We start from the raw sequence: 17,500 nt of genomic DNA on the forward strand, positions 1-17,500 counted from the left end.
TGTAGGAATAAACTCCCTTCGAAGAACTCTTCGAGCATTTGATCGGCTGCCAAGGTTGCAAGCGATGCTGTTTACAGTTTGGTATACTGCGTGTGTCTGTTAAAAACTCCAGAGAAATCTGTGTATGTCTTTATTTCATTATCTAAAGCCAATTCTTTTCAAAGCATAGCCGAATTAGCAAACCATTTTTATGGAAGGATGATTGCATTTCAGTTCTTTCGATTTCGGATCAGGTCGTAGTTTCTTCGATCATTGTGACTGGTCTCTTTGCCATTTACGTTGCAGCAATCCCCACTAATCGTTTTAATTACTTGTGTGTGTTTGTTTCTTTGCACTATTAAGTCGTAGCTGAGAGGGCAGGCTTGGTCAGCTAATCACTGCGTCGCTGCAGATCAGCTTGTGTTATGGCAAACGCACTGGTTGAGGATATCTCAGACAGCTGACCGTGGTGAGAATGGGCGTGGAGGTCATACATGATACAAGACCAACATACAACCGAGCACAAACCAGGTCTGTATTCATTCCTCTTCACTCTGTATGCAAAATGGTAAAGTGGCAGTGAGTGAGTAGGGGTGAGAGGGGGTGATCCATGTGTTTCTGCACTGTTTCAGATCAAACTATAGAGATAGAATATTTTATTATGAAGAAATGCTTACATTGGTTAAGTGTTAGCACAGTCAGTGTTTGATATGCCTGGCTAGTAACCAAAATTATGTTCTATCTGAATCATAGACTGTTTCTTGTTTTTGCCATTCACAAGTAAAACTATATAGTATATACTAATGATAATATAGTATATATATACATTTATTAATGTGTGGAGGCGAGGGTAGAGTTAAAACTAACCAGTTACGCCATGCTGAATCCATTTTGCATTCTCTCTAAATAGCTGCACAAGTCACATTCACTCATTTGATCTTTGCTTGAATTTTGTTAGCTTCTGCTAGATCTCACATTCTCTGCAACAATTTTTGTTTACCCATGTTCATTTCATCAACAATTAGATGGTATGTTTTTCGTTTGTGCATTCCACCACCTAATTCCAGTATTCAGTCAGAACCAAGCAGAAACTATACTTTTCGAATGTACAAACTGGGGCAGATTGAAGCAAACTGAGATGAACTAAAGAACCAAATTGCTGATTACTACTTTGGGACATCATGACAGCTAGTTCAGTTTCACTTTCAGTTTCTAGGAGGTGTTGAAGCATGCAGCCTGATACTACATGTACACTGCATCTGTTTTAGAAACAGATGCCTGACCTTCACATGAACCCTATACATTGATCAGGCCTTGAGAGCCTTCTCTAGGTTTTTGTAAACATTAAGTATCATGAACTTGAATGATATGATTAGACAAAATAAGCAAATAAGTGAATGTTTAAAAATGCAGTAATTTGAAAGATACAAAGAAAGCAAATGATCTGAACCAAAAATTACACTTTTTTAAGTGGCCGCTAATTATATTGTATTATTGTTCTTATTCTCTTTTTGTCACAACATATTTCTCTGCATGAAAATTTGTGATGCTGTCTGTAAGGATTGCATATGCCACAGTGCAGTGCCAGCCTTTTATTTCTTTTTTGTTTCTTGTTTTTAAATGTCTGCAGGTGTATTTGTTGTAGTGTCAAAGTGGACTTCTTTACTTAGAATTTTGCCAGGGACAAGTCTTGATGCGGTGGGTTCTTTTACATGTGCTAAGTGCATGCTGCACATGGGATCTTGTATAATTATGGTCTCATCTGAGTATGTGTGAATGAAATTCAGTTTCTATTGTCATTGTTTTTCTGCTTTTCTGCCTCTTCATCTCTCAAATATATATAACACACAATATTATCACAACAGATATTACATTATCACAATGTGAGTCACTGGAATTTGTTGTATTTCATATTTTGTTTTGTGGATAAACTCGCTCTTTGGGTAAATGCTATCATTTGATTACCTGTTGTTATATAAACACCTTGAGTTGGATTGTTTGTTTCCCCAGATAAAGGAGCACATATTTTTTGTCAGGTAGCCATCAGCCTATAGATCCTGCTTCATAATACCAAGATTAAAGACAAGCTGTCATTCCAAGAACCATCACCATGTCTTTTCTTACAAGGTAAGTTTCATCTATTTAAAGTAACATATCAATTATGAGCAGTTTTGTAAAGATCTGTCTAAAGTAGTGTTTCTTATTCTGAAATAGGGTATCCAAATAAATGCTCAATTGAATTTAGATATTAAATCTGACTTATTGCCTGCTGCATGGAAGTTGCTGAATATTTATTACTCTTATTGTCTTAGGTTGTGTTGTTGTTTTTTTATTTTAGCCTGATATGTGCATGCTATATTTTCACCTTTTAGTTCAAACTTTGCCCTGTTTATGTGTGCATCAGCCTCTTTTCTGGGTGACTGCATTTAACAATCAGGCCTTTGTATGCATGTGTGTAATCTCAAAATCCAATAGGTAAATATAATGTATTTTATTTTTACTTTGTCATATCATATTGAGATGTCAGATATTAGCTGATCATTGAACTGGTATATATGTATGTACGGCTGGCATTGTCATGTTTCCATAATGAATCAAGCTGATACAGTGTGCAGGATTTGTATTCAACTCTTATTTTGATGATGGTTGCATGTTCTCTGTCACATACCTTTGTGCCTGACTGTGTAAGATGTTTTCTCTAAAGATAGCTGTGAAAGGTGATATCCTCCCAAAAAAAAACTGTGTTAATGCTAAAGCACCAAACTGGTCTTTAATTTGTTCTTGAATTTCTTCTTGTGCTGCTTCCTAAGATTGCCTTGTCTCTTTGGAAGGTTCTGTTGATCCATTCTTTCACACACTTCATCTTTAATATAAACATGTTTAAACAATGAAATAAACTATTGTATTTTTTTATGAAAAAAAAAAACAACACTACTAAAGAGAGGGAGAGAGTTGTAAAAAACAAGAAAAAAAATCCCAAAGAAACAGTTTGAGTGGATGTTATGACTGACTGGCAATAACTATCTATTTTGCTGTTGGTTTGAATGACTGATGTAGTATGTAGCATATATAAAGACACTGACTTAAGAAAACAAACAAACAAAAAACCCAACCCAATATCTAACTAATGATATTATTATTATTATTAATTGGGCACAAAGTTTAGTGGGTGTGATGGTCAGACGGTTAGAGCACTGCATTTTTGCATGCGTTTCCCTGAGTTTGATCCCCCTCGCACCTGGTGGGTTAGGGGTGGAGATTTTTTTTTAAATCTTAGTGTGTATATCACTATATGCATGCAGAAGATCAAATATGCATGTTAAACATCCTGTAGTCTATGTCAGTGTTAGGTTGGTAATGGAAATGAGAACATAAACAGCATGCACCTCCCCCCTAAAAAACCAGAGTATGGCTGTCTACATGGCTGGATAAATAAACAAAACTGTCATACATGTAAAATGTTAAATGTCTGTGTGAGTGTGTGTGTGCACGTGACTGAAAACCTGATTGAATGATACAGGAAATGAATGATGAGTGCTCAGTCTCTACCCAGGTACTAGAGGGTAGGCAGCCTGTTGTGCAAATGACTGTGTTTGTAAAGCACTTAGAGCTTGCTCTCTGACAAAGCATAGATGCTGTATAAGTTTTCATATCAAATTGATTAAAATTGACTGACTTATGAATTGGTACATTTAAACAGGGAAAGCCTGTTGGTGGACTCAGCCAATCGGAACAACCAGGACCTGCTACTGATGGTGCTGACAGGGGCCTATGGGGTCTACACGTCGGAGGAAGTCAACAACGCCCTCATCCGTGCTGCCATCAATGGCAACACGGGTTGCGTCTCTCTCTTGCTGGACTGGAACGCTGATTGTGATGCCGAGGACATGGATGGAGACACACCTCTCATGCTGGCTGCCTGCAACAACCACATGGAGGTGGTCAAGCTCCTCTTGAAGGCCGGCTGTGGGGTGAACAGGGTCAGTGACCGGCATCGCACCGCTCTCCATATGGCCGCCTGGGTGGGCAACGTGCAGATCTGCCGCCTCCTGCTGAAGGCGGGTGCCGACATCATGATCCAGGAGATGTACGGGGACACAGCACTCATGCTGGCCGCTCACCGGTCGCCAGAGGTGGCCAGCCTGCTGGCAAAAGAGGGTCGGCAGGTCATCAACATGAAGAACGAGAGTGGAGACTCCGCCCTGGGCTGTGCCACCAAGTCCGGCCACTTCATGTGTGTGCAGGACCTGGTGGAGGCCGGCGCCGACGTCAACACGCAGAACCGCCATGGAGAAACACCACTCATATTTGCCGCCTATGAAAACCAGCCAGAGATCGCTAAGTTCTTGCTAGACAATGGTGCCGATGCCAACATCTCCAGCAAGAGCGGGATGGTGCCGATTCACATCGCCTGCCAAAAGAAGTTTGAGCAGCTCTGCCAGGTACTCCTCGATGGAGGAGCTGACCCAGATGTCGCTGATAAGCTGGGACAGAGGGCGCTGACATTTGCCGTGGCCAGCGGTAATGCGGGCATCGTCAGCAGGCTGATTCAGGCGGGAGCGTGCCCCCAGTACCAGGGCCCCTCCCTCTTCCACAGACGCACAGTGGTGGTGACCCCACTGTACAAAGCTCTTCTGGACAAGCGGTTGGACATTGCCCGCATCCTCCACCGCTCCGGCAGCTGCTCCCAGTCAGAGCTGCACCAGATCCACCAATGCGAGGACCTCCAGTCAGAGCTGGAGGACACTGCCAAAGGCAAGGAGGTGCTGAGCTTCATTTCTGACATTGCCTGCAACCCCACCTCCCTGCGACTCAAGTGCCTTCACACGGTGCAGACTCATGTCGGGCGTGGGCAGGAAGGGAGGCGCAGAATCCTTTCCCTGCAGCTTCCCAGGCCACTCATCGCTTTCCTGTTGTTTGAGGATCTGAGTAAATGACTGAAATTACCAGTGAAAAGTTTTATTCTTAGTGAATGACTTGCAGCTTGAGTACTAGTGTAAGGTTTGAATCTCAACAACAACGAAAAATAAGGAAAAAGGAAAAGGAAGTGCAGAGAATATATGGATTATAGGTTTAAGAAATTATACACATAAGTTTATTTTCCCAAACTTTAAGACATACAAAGAAAAATATTTCAGTGATGTGCCCAAACCATATCTGAGCATGCATTGATACAATATATGATGATTTAACACCAGCTGCTTGGATTTCAAAGTGCTGTTTTGACAATCAGACATTGAAACCTTCAATACAAGAGGTTTATTTATTTTTTATTCATTGTTGTAAAGCAATACTTTATAGGTACTTTATAATACCATGTTGAACAGTTTTTTGTACTTGCATGAAAACTTGTTCTTGCCTGATGAACAGTTGTAGCATTTTTGTAAAAGAAAACCACATATTTGGACAGTTAAATTGTTACATAAGCATTGCTTGTGATTGACATGGAGATTCAGGGTACAGTGTTTGTCTGAAAAGTTGGCAGGAGGCAGCTTACAAGGAAGCTTGATATTTGATGTACCCATTTTACATGTGCACAATCATAATTTTTGACAGGAGGAAAGAAAATAATACTATTATTCAAAAGAAAAAGGTATGCTTTAGTTCATTTTGGCCCAAGCCCTTTGCCCTGTATCTGAAATCAAATCAGGTGTTTTGGTGTGGGTTTTTTTGTTGTTTGTTTGTTTGTTGTTGTTTTTCTGAACTGTTATTGGTCCTTGGCTGCTTAGGTTTTCCCAGTTAAAGCACTTGCTCTTTTGTTTTGAGAAATACTGTAAACTGCCTCGTATGTACCCATCCCTTTTTTTGAACAACTTTCACACCCTGAGGGTGGGGATGGATGGATGTTTACTTGGTGCTTCATCCTTTGTGGGATCCCCCCCAGTCCCAATCCTGTTTTGATTGTGATGTACTGGCTGGGTATTTACTCTTATGTTTGAGAAGTGTCTTGTTAAACTTGTGATGTCAGTCAGGATAATCCAATGCTGAAAGCTTAGATTCAGCTGGTACTGACTCGTATAACCGAATGTCCAGGGGCAGGCCTACCATTCTCTGCAAATAGTTTTAAAACAATGTCTGCAAATAGTTTTAAAACAATGTGCTAACTACTGAAACAGGACAGTGCTTTCTGAGGTGACATCATTATTGCACTTGGCTTTTTTTTTCAGTGACGCATTGACAATGACATCTGATGCAGGCGTTCAAGATTTATATCTGCACTATTTTGTGAAATAACAAGATCGCAAAGAAAGAACAAAAGTCATCTTCTGATTTTTTTCTTCTTTTTTTTTTTTTCTTCCTGGAAGTGTGTGGGTGGATTTGGTGGGGGTGGGGGGGGGCATTTACAAAATATTTTACCCAGTGCACAGTTTTAATGCAAAATGCGGTGGGTGTTTACTAGATGGTACTGGGCTTTTATAAGGCATTTTACAGTGCTTTCTTTTTGAGCATTCCTGTTTTCTGCTTTTCCAGCTCTCATATATATATTGTCTGCAGCATGTTGTTCAAGGTCACATTGCACATAGAAACAGTGGTTGTGCCTGGACCTCAATTTCTTGCTAAATCAGTTATTACTGGTCTTCATTCTGGTGTATGTTATTATTTGATTTTTTCCTTTTTGTTTTCTGTTGAGACTTGTTTTCCCTTTCTTTTTTCTTCTTTTGTGTGTGTGTGTGTGTGTGTTCATCCTCTTCCTTGTATTCTTATTTTTTTTCTTTTATTACTCATTTTACTGTTGTTATTATGATTATGATTATTATTATGATTACTGTTATTATTATTATTATTGCTGTTGTTGTTGTTCTTGTTGTCTTTACTATTTTCTGTTGTCTGGTTAGTGTGATGGAACTTAGTGCAGTGCCATAAACTGAAGCCTTTTATTTCTTAAAAACAGAGATGCAGAATAAAGCACAACACAGTACTAAGTAGTTTGATGTGTCGATTGTTGAAAACAGAACAAAACAAGGACTGAAGATGTTTGATATTTAAATATTTTGTTATTGATACTTGATAAGGTTAAGAAGTTACAATTACAAAGCAAGCCAAATACAAATTGACATATTATACATGTTCATGCATGCATACATATATTCACATAAGCACACACACACACATACATGCATGCACAAACACATATGTGCACATACACACTGAAAGAAAATTTCTGTGAGTCATAATGGTCCCCCCCTGGGGATGCCGGGGGATCTTTCAGTATAAGTAGCATCCCCACCTTCTGGAAATTCTGTGCTGGAAATTTCCTCTTTTCTATCACTCTCTCTGTTTCTGCCTTTTCTCTTCCTTCACTGTTGCCTCCTTTTTCTGCCTTTCCAGTCCACACCCCCTTTCTCCTTTCTTTTTTTCAAGCAAGCCTTGACACTTTTTTCTCTTTTCCGCAGTCTATGATGTACTATCTGTACTGGGGTTTTTTTTCTCTGGCTGCCCATTCTGCAGTGTTATTTGCCTATATGGCCTTTTTATGTATCTTTTGTTTAGCTTTGAAGTATTGTTTTTTTCCTTTTTAACCATTTTTTTGTAATCTGGGGATGATAGATTATGCAGAATGGCAGGCATCCTCAGCATGGCCTAGTCTTATTTATCGTAAGGAACTAAATGGTTGGGATACTGTCATGAACTGTGTTTTGTGGGTTTGTCTGGGTGTTTTGTTTTTTTTTGTAGATGTGACAGTTTTGTGTTGATGAGGTTGAGCATTTGTATGGTTTGACAGTCTTGATATGGCCCTGTGCGGTCGACTGGACTGTAAGCAACAAGAACTAGAATGAGTCATAATGCATGACTGGATTTTGTGAAGCAAGGTTTGGGTTTTTTTTTGGTGCATAAAGTTTTAGTTGTCTCCCCTGCATTGCTGAGAGAAAAGCAAATGTAATCTCTCTGTCTCTCTATGTCCTTCTGTGTGTGTGTGTGTGTGTGTGTGTGTGTGTGTGTGTGTGTGTGTGTGTGTGTGCAACATTGAAGATATAGCTAATAAAGCAAAGAAAGCAGTTGTAATAATTTATATTTTATAAACCAGGCTATTGCTCGTTTAGTATATTTGTTAGGTTATTTAGTTCTCAAGTTCAGCCATTACTCACTGCAGTATGGAGCAGAAATCTGGGCACTGGAAAATAGTGTAGCAACAGAAAAAATACATTCATTTGTTTTTAAAGAGTTTCTGAATGTAGAAAATCAAGCTATCAAACTCCAAATGATCTTGTATATAGTGAGCTGGGGAGATATCTGATAAACGTGTATATTGAATATATCAAATATTGGCTGAAATTAACTCAAATGGATGAAAATATATTTCCTTTGAAAGTATATAAAATGGTTTTTTGGGTTGTTTCTTTTTTTTAGATAATAGTGATAGTTATGGCAAGAAGATGTGGGCATTGAGTGTTTGTCAGTGTTTAAATTCTTATGGTTTTGCATCTGTGTGAGATAATCAGAGGATGGAAGATATTGCAGGATTTTTGAAGTGCTTTTAGCAATAAATTATTAATTGTTAGTGGCAAGACTGGCATGATCACATGCAAACTAGTGAAAGACTTGCACAGTTTAGACTTTTCAAAACATCACTTATCATTGAACCATACATTGAGTTGGTATTGAACAGATATATAAAATGTGCATTGACAGTTAAGATGTGGTGTTTCTGATGTTGCTAGTCATTGTTTCAGGCACAGTAATTTGATTTGAACATGTGTATACATATCATTTATGTAACATGGGTAAGGAAGATAAGTTATATTTGTGTTATGTTCCCTGCCTTGAACGACATCAGACAAAAACCAATGAAACAAAAATATCATAAAGATCCATCTAATTTCAGGTTTGATTCGCTCATGTCATCAAGACATGAGTCTACTCTGCGTGACTTTGCCAAAAATATTCATGAGGCACTGAAAGAGAGTACAAAATGTTATCTTGTGAATGTTGTTGATTAGTTATGTTAATTATTTTTTGTTTGATTTGTGTTATGGATTTATCGTGTCATATGTTATTTCTATTTATCCTCCTTCAGTGTGACCCACTTACCATAATGATAACCATTACTGTTATCTCTCTCTCTTTTAACAGCATATAATATTCATGTTGTTTTCCATACATGACAGATTGTCACCTGTTTTTGTGCCATAAATGTTAAGGAAAGATGCAGAAAACACCATTATTAAGTCATTTTACAAACTGTGATTAAAAGGTGAAGAAGTCTAAGTATTTCCATGAATATTTATCTGTATTTCATTGTTTATATATCTGGGTTTCTTCTTCTCCTTTTTTTTTTTTTTTTTTTTTTTTTAATTATTGTTGAGTTAGTGTTGTTACCTTAGTAGTATGGTCCCATATTTTGCTCAAGGTAGTGAAGTGTTTCACAGCAGGTTGTTTAAAGAGATGTTTTATGTTTGTTTTTTGTTTTAGGGTGTGGTTTTTTTTTTTTTATCACTGGTACAATTATAAAGTAAGCAGCCAATGCTTATATGTATGTGTGGAATTTCTCACACATAGTATGAAATACAAATATATGTGTGTTGTTGTGCCTATTTGTTTGATTACCTGGTGTATTCATATAAAATTATGCAGAAATATCCTTTTTTTCTTAATTGATAAGCTATTCCATGTTAATATTAACAGTTGCTGCATGGTTAAATTCCACAAAAAGAAGACAAAATTAAGCAAAACACATAAATATTGTGTGCTGTTTCTGCATACGTTTTTTTTTTTTTTTTTTCTGTGTATTGTGTACAAGTGAGTATGTCTAACACTTGCTTATGTTCTTTCATGTGTGTCTGTGATTGTTGAGACAATAAGCCAACAAGTCCGACAAAGCCAATCTTTACAGTATGTTGAGCTCATCGCTCACTTTATGTAAAAGATTGACGTAAACTTGTTCTAGGCCAACAGGCAAAGTGAGAGCCGTAAGATCAGTGGTCTCTCCACTGCAGGGGGAATTCATTTACAGCTTAGGCTTCTTTGAAGGACTGTGACTTGCAAACTAGTGGGTGGAGGGGGAGGGGGGGGGGGGGGGGGACAAGATTGCACTGGCTGTCCATGCTGCAGCCTTTGGGGGCTGGCTAGCTGGCCTTTTGTGGCCATCCCGACGGGCGCAATAGCCGAGTGGTTAAATCGTTGGACTGTCAGTCTGAGGGTCCCGGGTTCGAATCACGGTGTCGGCACCTGGTGGGTAAAGGGTGGAGATTTTTACGATCTCCCAGGTCAACATAAGTGCAGACCTGCTAGTGCCTGAACCCCCTCCGTATGTATATACAAGCAGAAGATCAAATACGCATGTTAAAGATCCTATAATCTATGTCAGCGTTCGGTGGGTTATGGAAACAAGAACATACCCAGCATGCACACCCGCGAAAACGGAGTATGGCTGCCTACATGGCGGGGTAAAAACGGTCATACACGTAAAAGCCCACTCGTGTGCATACGAGTGAACGCAGAAGAAGAAGAAGTGGCCATCCCAACACTGATTGTCCTACAGCCCTATTGGACAAGAGAGTGGGGGATATATATAACCTGAGCAAGGTGCTCTCCACAACAAACAGAATTTTAGTCTGGATAGTCTGGACAGCAGTTGCCTCCTCTGCTGTTCGTTCTCATGGTGATAGTTGAGAGACACTACCATACATATGTGTACACACATACATAGGTAAACTATCAGCCTACTTTCTCTTATCGGTGTCCAGAAATAGAGGCATCCGCAGACAATTTGGAGCAGTATCCCAGTGGTAATGTGCCTGATTGTTTTTGTTTTTGTTTTTTTTTGTTGTTGTTGTTGTTTTACATTATAGTTATTATTTATTTATTTGTGTAAGCTTATCTATTATTTATTCACTTTTTTTTTTTTACATTATAGTTATTATTTATTTATTTATTTATTTGTGTAAGCTTATCTATTATTTATTCATCTTTTTTTCTTTTTTTTTCTTTTTTTTTTTCCCCTCAAGGCCTGACTAAGCGCGTTGGGTTACGCTGCTGGTCAGGCATCTGCTTGGCAGATGTGGTGTAGCGTATATGGATTTGTCCGAACGCAGTGATGCCTCCTTGAGCTACTGAAACTGATTGGTAAGCAAATGTCCACAGGTTCCAATCCCATATACGGACCAAGAGATTTGCTTCCCCTCTATTAGACCCTCCGTGGTGATCCGGGTGCTAGTCATTCAGATGAACCAATAAACTGAGTTGAAAAAAAAAAAAAAAATCGTCAATCGGATGAGAAAATAAACCAAGGTCCCGTGTGCGGCATGCACTCAGTACATGTTAAAGAACCCATGGCAACAAAAGGGTTGTCCTTGGCAGAATTCTGTAGGAAAATCCACTCTGATAGGAGAAAAAAAAAGAGAAGAAAATTGCAGGCAGAAAAAAATACAAAAAAAATGGGTGGCACTCTGAGTGTAGAGACATGCTGTCCATGGGGAGAGCAGCCAGAATTTCACAGAGAAATGTGTTGCGACAACAAGGTTAATACAGTACAATACAAGTTTGCCGCATGCTCTTGTGACTATTACTTTGATCGTCTTTAGCCTGGACATTAGAAGTTGAGATAGAAAGAAATGAAATACACCACTTTGTATGTTAGAATTGCTGTAGAAACAGAGTTTGTATCTTTTAAACCACAACTTTTACTGCAATTATTTTGTTTTGTTTTGTTTGTTCAATAGATGTATTGTTGCTTTTTGTCTAATGGTGATTATTGTTTGTTAATTTTCTTCTTCTTCTTCTTCTTCTTCTTCTTCTTCTTCTTCTTCTTCTTCTTCTTCTTCTTCTGCTTCTTCATCTACTTCATCCTCTTCTACTTCTTCTTCTTCATCTTAGTAGTAGTAGTAGTAATATATCTTTGGTGTGTGTGTGTGTGTGTGTGTGTGTGTGTGCTTTTTGTTACTGTTGAAAAAATAGAAAGACATATTGAGATATTATTGTTTGTGATATTGTGTCTAATGTGATTTCTTGTTGAGCAGTCTTTGACACTGCATGTTGTTCTTGCGCTTTCAGCCGTGTGGTGGCCTTCAAGTCTTGTTTGGCAATGATAATCACCGTGATTCTTTTGATTTTATCTTTTCATTGCTCTATTAACTAAAAATAAAAATGTATGTTTTAGGGTCAGCACGGTCACAAAATGTCATAACATGCAGTATAATGTACCAAGAGATGTGCTTGTTTATTGGAACCAAGTCTTTTATTACTGTCTCAAAAATGTGCAGGTGTTCATTGGTCAGTGATATAATAAGTTTGTTATCAATTGTACTTGTCTGTTTTATCTAAACTGTGCAGTTGTTCATTGGTCAGTGATATAGGGTAGGTATCGGTAATTGCAAACCGCGTGTAATTGCAAACGATTAGTATATCACCCCACTCCGAAGCGTTCTTAATGGTTGCATTTCACAATTTAGCGTCTGCTTTGACCTTTTTCTAATACCTTAATGAATATCCATTCCAAGAACCAGTCAAACATCAGCTATTTCTGGCTGTTTCCACGCTCTTTTTACTCTTCGCGCACCACTGCCGACCAAGATTACAAACGTGCTCTCAAAATCCAAAAATCAAGAGAAGCAAGTTGTAGGACTTAAACTTTGACATAGTTTGAAATAGTTGATTTGATCAGATTTATTGAATGCGCTTTACCAGTTTTGGTTGAATTCAAGAAAACATATTAGTAACAGATCAGAACGTTAGTTTTGACAGGAATCCGCAAAATAGTGTCGTTTGCAATTAGACCATAGGATATTTTGACATGAGTCTATTTGTGAACGATGCTGCACAGTTACTAAGCACTCTTAAAAGGTTGTATTTATTTGTGGTGTAGAGGATGTGTGCTTAAATGTCTGTCTGTGTGCATGTGTGATCAAAACCAACAATACAACAGTCTGGTGCGATGTTCCAGTAATATGTTATGTCTAATGAGTTAAAGTCCTGCTTCTGTTTTAATTGTCTACATGTACCCAAAACCATCATTCGCAATTAGACTTGCCCGTTCACATTTATCCTCAGGCACCCTTGCCATTTCAAACATCGACAAAACGTTGAAATGAATCAGCGGACGAACTTTTCCTGGTGCAACCAGTTGGAAAAAGCATTAAAAAAACAAAAGAACTACATTTGACTATCATACGACATGTTCATCTTTACAGCACACGCGTTGAGATGTTCGTTTCGATTGGATCATTCACTATTAGGCATACCTACCCTAATAAGTTTGTTATCAGTTGTACTTGTTTGTTTCTTCTGGTCCTCTGCCTCATTCCATCTGTCTCTCTGTCTCACTCTTCCGCACTGTATCTGAGACAACATTTTCTTAAAAAAGAAAATTGATGTCATGGTCACATCTCAATTTGCTTCAATTAAAGAAAACAAACACGTTTGGGTTTTCTTTTTAATAATGATAATGGGTATTCAGCAAAAAAATCTTAATTCTATAATGATTGTATCCATTTTAGCAAAACCTGGTTGGTAAATCAGTGATTTTAGTGGGAATGACGTGCAGAATGAAATATTCTTGAGATTGGAATTTTTTATTTTTGGTTACAGGTCTGCTTTCAGTGGGGTTTCATCCCCTATTATTGTAGTGAGGTAAGCTGTAGGTAAAGTACATGGATTGATGATGTGACATGACCTAGAAACAGCACATACATTCACTTTAAAACAATCAGCCAACCAACCAACCAACAACAAAAAAACCCCAGAAGGTTACGTCCACGTTCCAGTCCTGCACATACACTGATTTTAGCGGCACTTACAGTCAGTTACACACACACAACACACACACACACACACACACACACACACACATACAGACTCACACGCACACACACAAATCAGTCAAACAACCAAACAACAGCAACCCCCTCCCCCCTATCACCCCTCCCCCAACCCCTCCACCCTCCACCCCCAATTCCTCCCCCGAAAAAGGTGGAATCAGGTTCAGATTTCACACTGTCCCAGATTTTTACTCATATTCCCTCTCACTAATGTTTGAGGTCTCAGGTCTTGATGCAAGACAGTCTTTCAGGTGAGTAGATTAACAGTGGTTCCATGTGCAGCGTGCACTAAATGCATACAATAAAGAACCCATGGCTATGAAAGAGATATCCGTGGCAAAATTATGTTGAAAAAGCCATGTTGATTTTATAAACCAAAACACTTGCAGACTGAGAAAGAACAAAGAATAAAAAGATTGCACTACATTATGGCAAAAAAGACACATGTTCCGACAAAAAATTGATCCAGTCCAATCTAGTTTCGCTTTAGACAACTTGCTTGTGATATTGATGTTGATAGCTATTTTCCTGAATACATTTGTGGTTTTGAAATGTATGTTACACTACTATCTTCCTTATTGTTATGATACTTAACTGAATCCTGTGTGGCACTTACTTTTGTTTGCTGTACTGAACTGGAGGCGTGATTTTGTTACTCCTTTTTCATTCCTTTTTTTTTTTTTTTTTTTTTTAATTTCATCAGTTGATTGGTTGGTGTGTTTATTCATTCTTGATGTATTTTTCGTGGGTGAACTTCTTTATGCAGACTTCTACAAATAGATATGGGCCACTTCATTAAAAAAAAAAAAATTAAGTAAAATAAAAGCAGGTATATATTTCATGAAATGTTAAAAAAAATAAAATAAAAAAAATCAAAAGGTGATATGAATTATGGAAGGTGAATTTGGAAAACACTAATGGCTATTTCAGGTACAGGAGCTTCCTGAACAGCTTGAAAAATGCATTCAAAAAAATGTTTCAGCCAAAACAATAAGCACTAAGTGGTTCATAATTTATAGCTATGTTTTTTGGGGTGGTTTTTTTTTTATATATATATATCTTATTGTAAGTAATGGAAGTGCAAATGCAAGAGAGCACATCTGGTTATGAGAGGTGGTCATTACATTGACTGCATTCACTTTTGTCTGTCAGAATTTCAGCATCATTTCAAAAACCACATGTTCCCAAGTGGTCCTTAACTTTGTTGTGAAACCACTTCTTTATTCCTCCACAGATTGATGCATGCTAGTTACTGTTGTTTGTTTTTTGGATGAATTTCAGCCTGCAGTTTGGTGTGACTTGAAGTGATATCAGTTCTCTATTGTTTGTACAATCTGTGATAAGTTGATGATTTTCCTTGCAGTCTTCAGTCGATCACGTTAACGGTGATCAACAGTGATATTGATTATTTTGCGCAAAATGTGTTTGAATATGTCAGTATCATTATTATACTGTTTTCATGTTGATTGTTTTACTACAACAACCGGTATTTCATTATTTTGATGTTCAGTGAGTTTTTATTTTGTTTATTTATTTATTTATTTGTTTGTTTTTTTATGATTTGTTTGTTTTTTTACATAGGCTAGTCACTTGGTGTGGTACCAGTTTTGTTTGACAGTTTTGTGCTGGTCCTGGTTTGGTTCTTCTATTCTTCATTCTTCCTTTGAGTTTTTTGTGATTGTGATATAATGCTTCATAACTTGCGTTCCTGCCACATATCGCATAATTATGGCAATAAATGTGCCTTGGTGAAAAAAAACAACAAAAAAGAAAACAGGAATTAAAAAAAGATATGTTTTCAAACTGTGTGTGATGCTTTTAATTAATTTTTTGTCTAATTGCCTGTATTTGTCCCTGTGTCTGTCTGTCTGTCTGTTTCTCTGTCTCTGTTTCTGTCTCTCTCTCTCTCTCTCTCTGCCAATCTATCTCTCCTCTTTATCTCTCCCTCAGTCCCTCTCTTTGTCACCCTCTTTTCCTCTCCGTCTCTCTCTCCCTCTGTCTCTGAATCTGTTTCACTCACATACCCACCCTCACTCGCATTCTCCCTCAACATATTCACACACACACACACACACACACACCCTGAGAGGGGTTATGGGAGGGGGGGGGGAGAGAAGGATCCATAAATTAGTGTTTGAACAAATACGCTTTAAGACTAGATTTTAAAGATTTAAATGTTAGCTTTCTGAATTGCAGACAACAGTAAATACTCACCAACCATTTGTGCTAATCAATTTGTGCTAACGAATGTCAGCACTCTTATTTATTGCATGCGGATAACTTGGACAGGAAAAGTGTCAAATCTGATTAATTAAGTAAGGATCCCTTTTCAGGTGACAGATTCTTTATGTGAGTCAGCAGTTGATTGTGTGTCATCAAGGAAGTGTTCAACTGGCTCTCAGAATAAAATAATCTTCAAAAACCAACATTATGATGATTGGTAATTTGAAGTTGCATGTAGGCATGTGTTCTCTCTCTCTCTCTCTCTCTCTCTCTGTATATGCGCGCGTGCATGTGTTTGAGGGAGGGGAGAGGAGAGAGAGGGATAATGAGAGAGAGAGAGAGAGAGAGAGAGCTTGCAAGTCACATGCGCATTGATATATTGTTCACACTATTTGATTCATTATGTAATATTTTTGTTAGTGGCCCACTCCTTTGCTATGGGCCGGAGGCCTAAGAAATAAACCATTGTCTTGTCTTCTCTCTCTCTCTCTCTCTCTCTCTCTCTCTCTCTCTCTCTGTCTGTCTCTGTCTCCCTCTCTGTGCGAGTGTGCATGTGTGTGTGTGTGTGTGTGTGTGTGTGTGTGTGTGTTTGAGCGTGCACACATGAGAGAGAAGGAGAGGAGACAAAAGTCTTTATTTTATATCTGATAACAGATGACCACTTGTGTGCTTTCTTACATCCAGTCCCTACACCCACCACTCCCCTGAACAGCGTCTACACAACACAATATGAAACAGTGTCATAAACATGACACACAGGAAAAAAGAACATAAACACACACACACACACACACACACACACACACGCACGCACACGCACACGCACAACACATGCACAAAGCACACAGACATCAAATTATAAAAATGATATTGCTGTGTTGGAAGGAAGGAGAAAGTGGAAGGGGAGAAGAGCAGGGAAAGAAAAAAAAGGGGGAGATGGATGGGGGCATGAATAAATCAGTTGTCCACACACAGACGCGCGCGCGCACACACACACACACACACACACACACACACACACGCCTGCAGCTTTGGACTGACGGGTGTAACCTTAGCAGCGTCACTGATCAGTTGACGAAGATGTCATCAGCTTGCCGTGCAGACAGCAAAATAGAATGAAGAGGTGTTGGCTGATGACTGCATGTCTGACGATCATAATGATGTTGACTTTCTGAGGGTTTCGTACCTGGGGTTATGTGTATGAAACGTCACAGCACACACACACACACACACACACACACACACACTGAAAGACACGCAGATACAGACAGACAAGTTTTTTGTTGTTGTTGTAGTTGTTGTTTTTAAGAAGAAAAAAAAACACCCCAAAAATAGACAGCCAGATAGAGACAGATAGAACGAATAAGAGCCAGACTGATTATATCCAAGGACTTTCATTCTTCGTCGATATGTGGACCCAAGTGTACTGCCAATCTGACAGCGCCAACACATGTTGTCATTCACCATCACTATAGTTACGCTCTTCCGGGAGTGGTTCGTCCTCTGTTGGTCCCCACCGGCACCCAGCTTTCACTTATGAGTCC

General features: G+C 38.6%; 1 protein-coding gene across 4 annotated transcripts; it reads left to right on the plus strand.

Annotated features, from left to right (window-relative positions):
* Positions 1 to 42: 42 nt before the first annotated feature.
* LOC143290982 (uncharacterized) lies at positions 43 to 6,048 on the plus strand. 4 transcript variants are annotated; one of them, XM_076600583.1, is made up of 4 exons: positions 43 to 122; positions 343 to 510; positions 1,990 to 2,106; positions 3,680 to 6,048. In XM_076600583.1, exons 3-4 carry the CDS (start codon positions 2,090 to 2,092, stop codon positions 4,914 to 4,916), a joined length of 1,254 nt encoding a protein of 417 aa, XP_076456698.1. In that variant the 5' UTR covers positions 43 to 122; positions 343 to 510; positions 1,990 to 2,089; the 3' UTR covers positions 4,917 to 6,048. The 4 variants fall into 4 exon arrangements, with proteins under 4 accessions (XP_076456698.1, XP_076456686.1, XP_076456705.1 ...); XM_076600571.1 differs by having other exon boundaries at positions 2,016 to 2,106; XM_076600590.1 differs by having other exon boundaries at positions 2,020 to 2,106.
* Positions 6,049 to 17,500: the final 11,452 nt, after the last annotated feature.

This window comes from Babylonia areolata, chromosome 1 (genome assembly GCF_041734735.1).
Source record: "Babylonia areolata isolate BAREFJ2019XMU chromosome 1, ASM4173473v1, whole genome shotgun sequence".
NCBI lineage: Eukaryota > Metazoa > Mollusca > Gastropoda > Neogastropoda > Buccinidae > Babylonia > Babylonia areolata.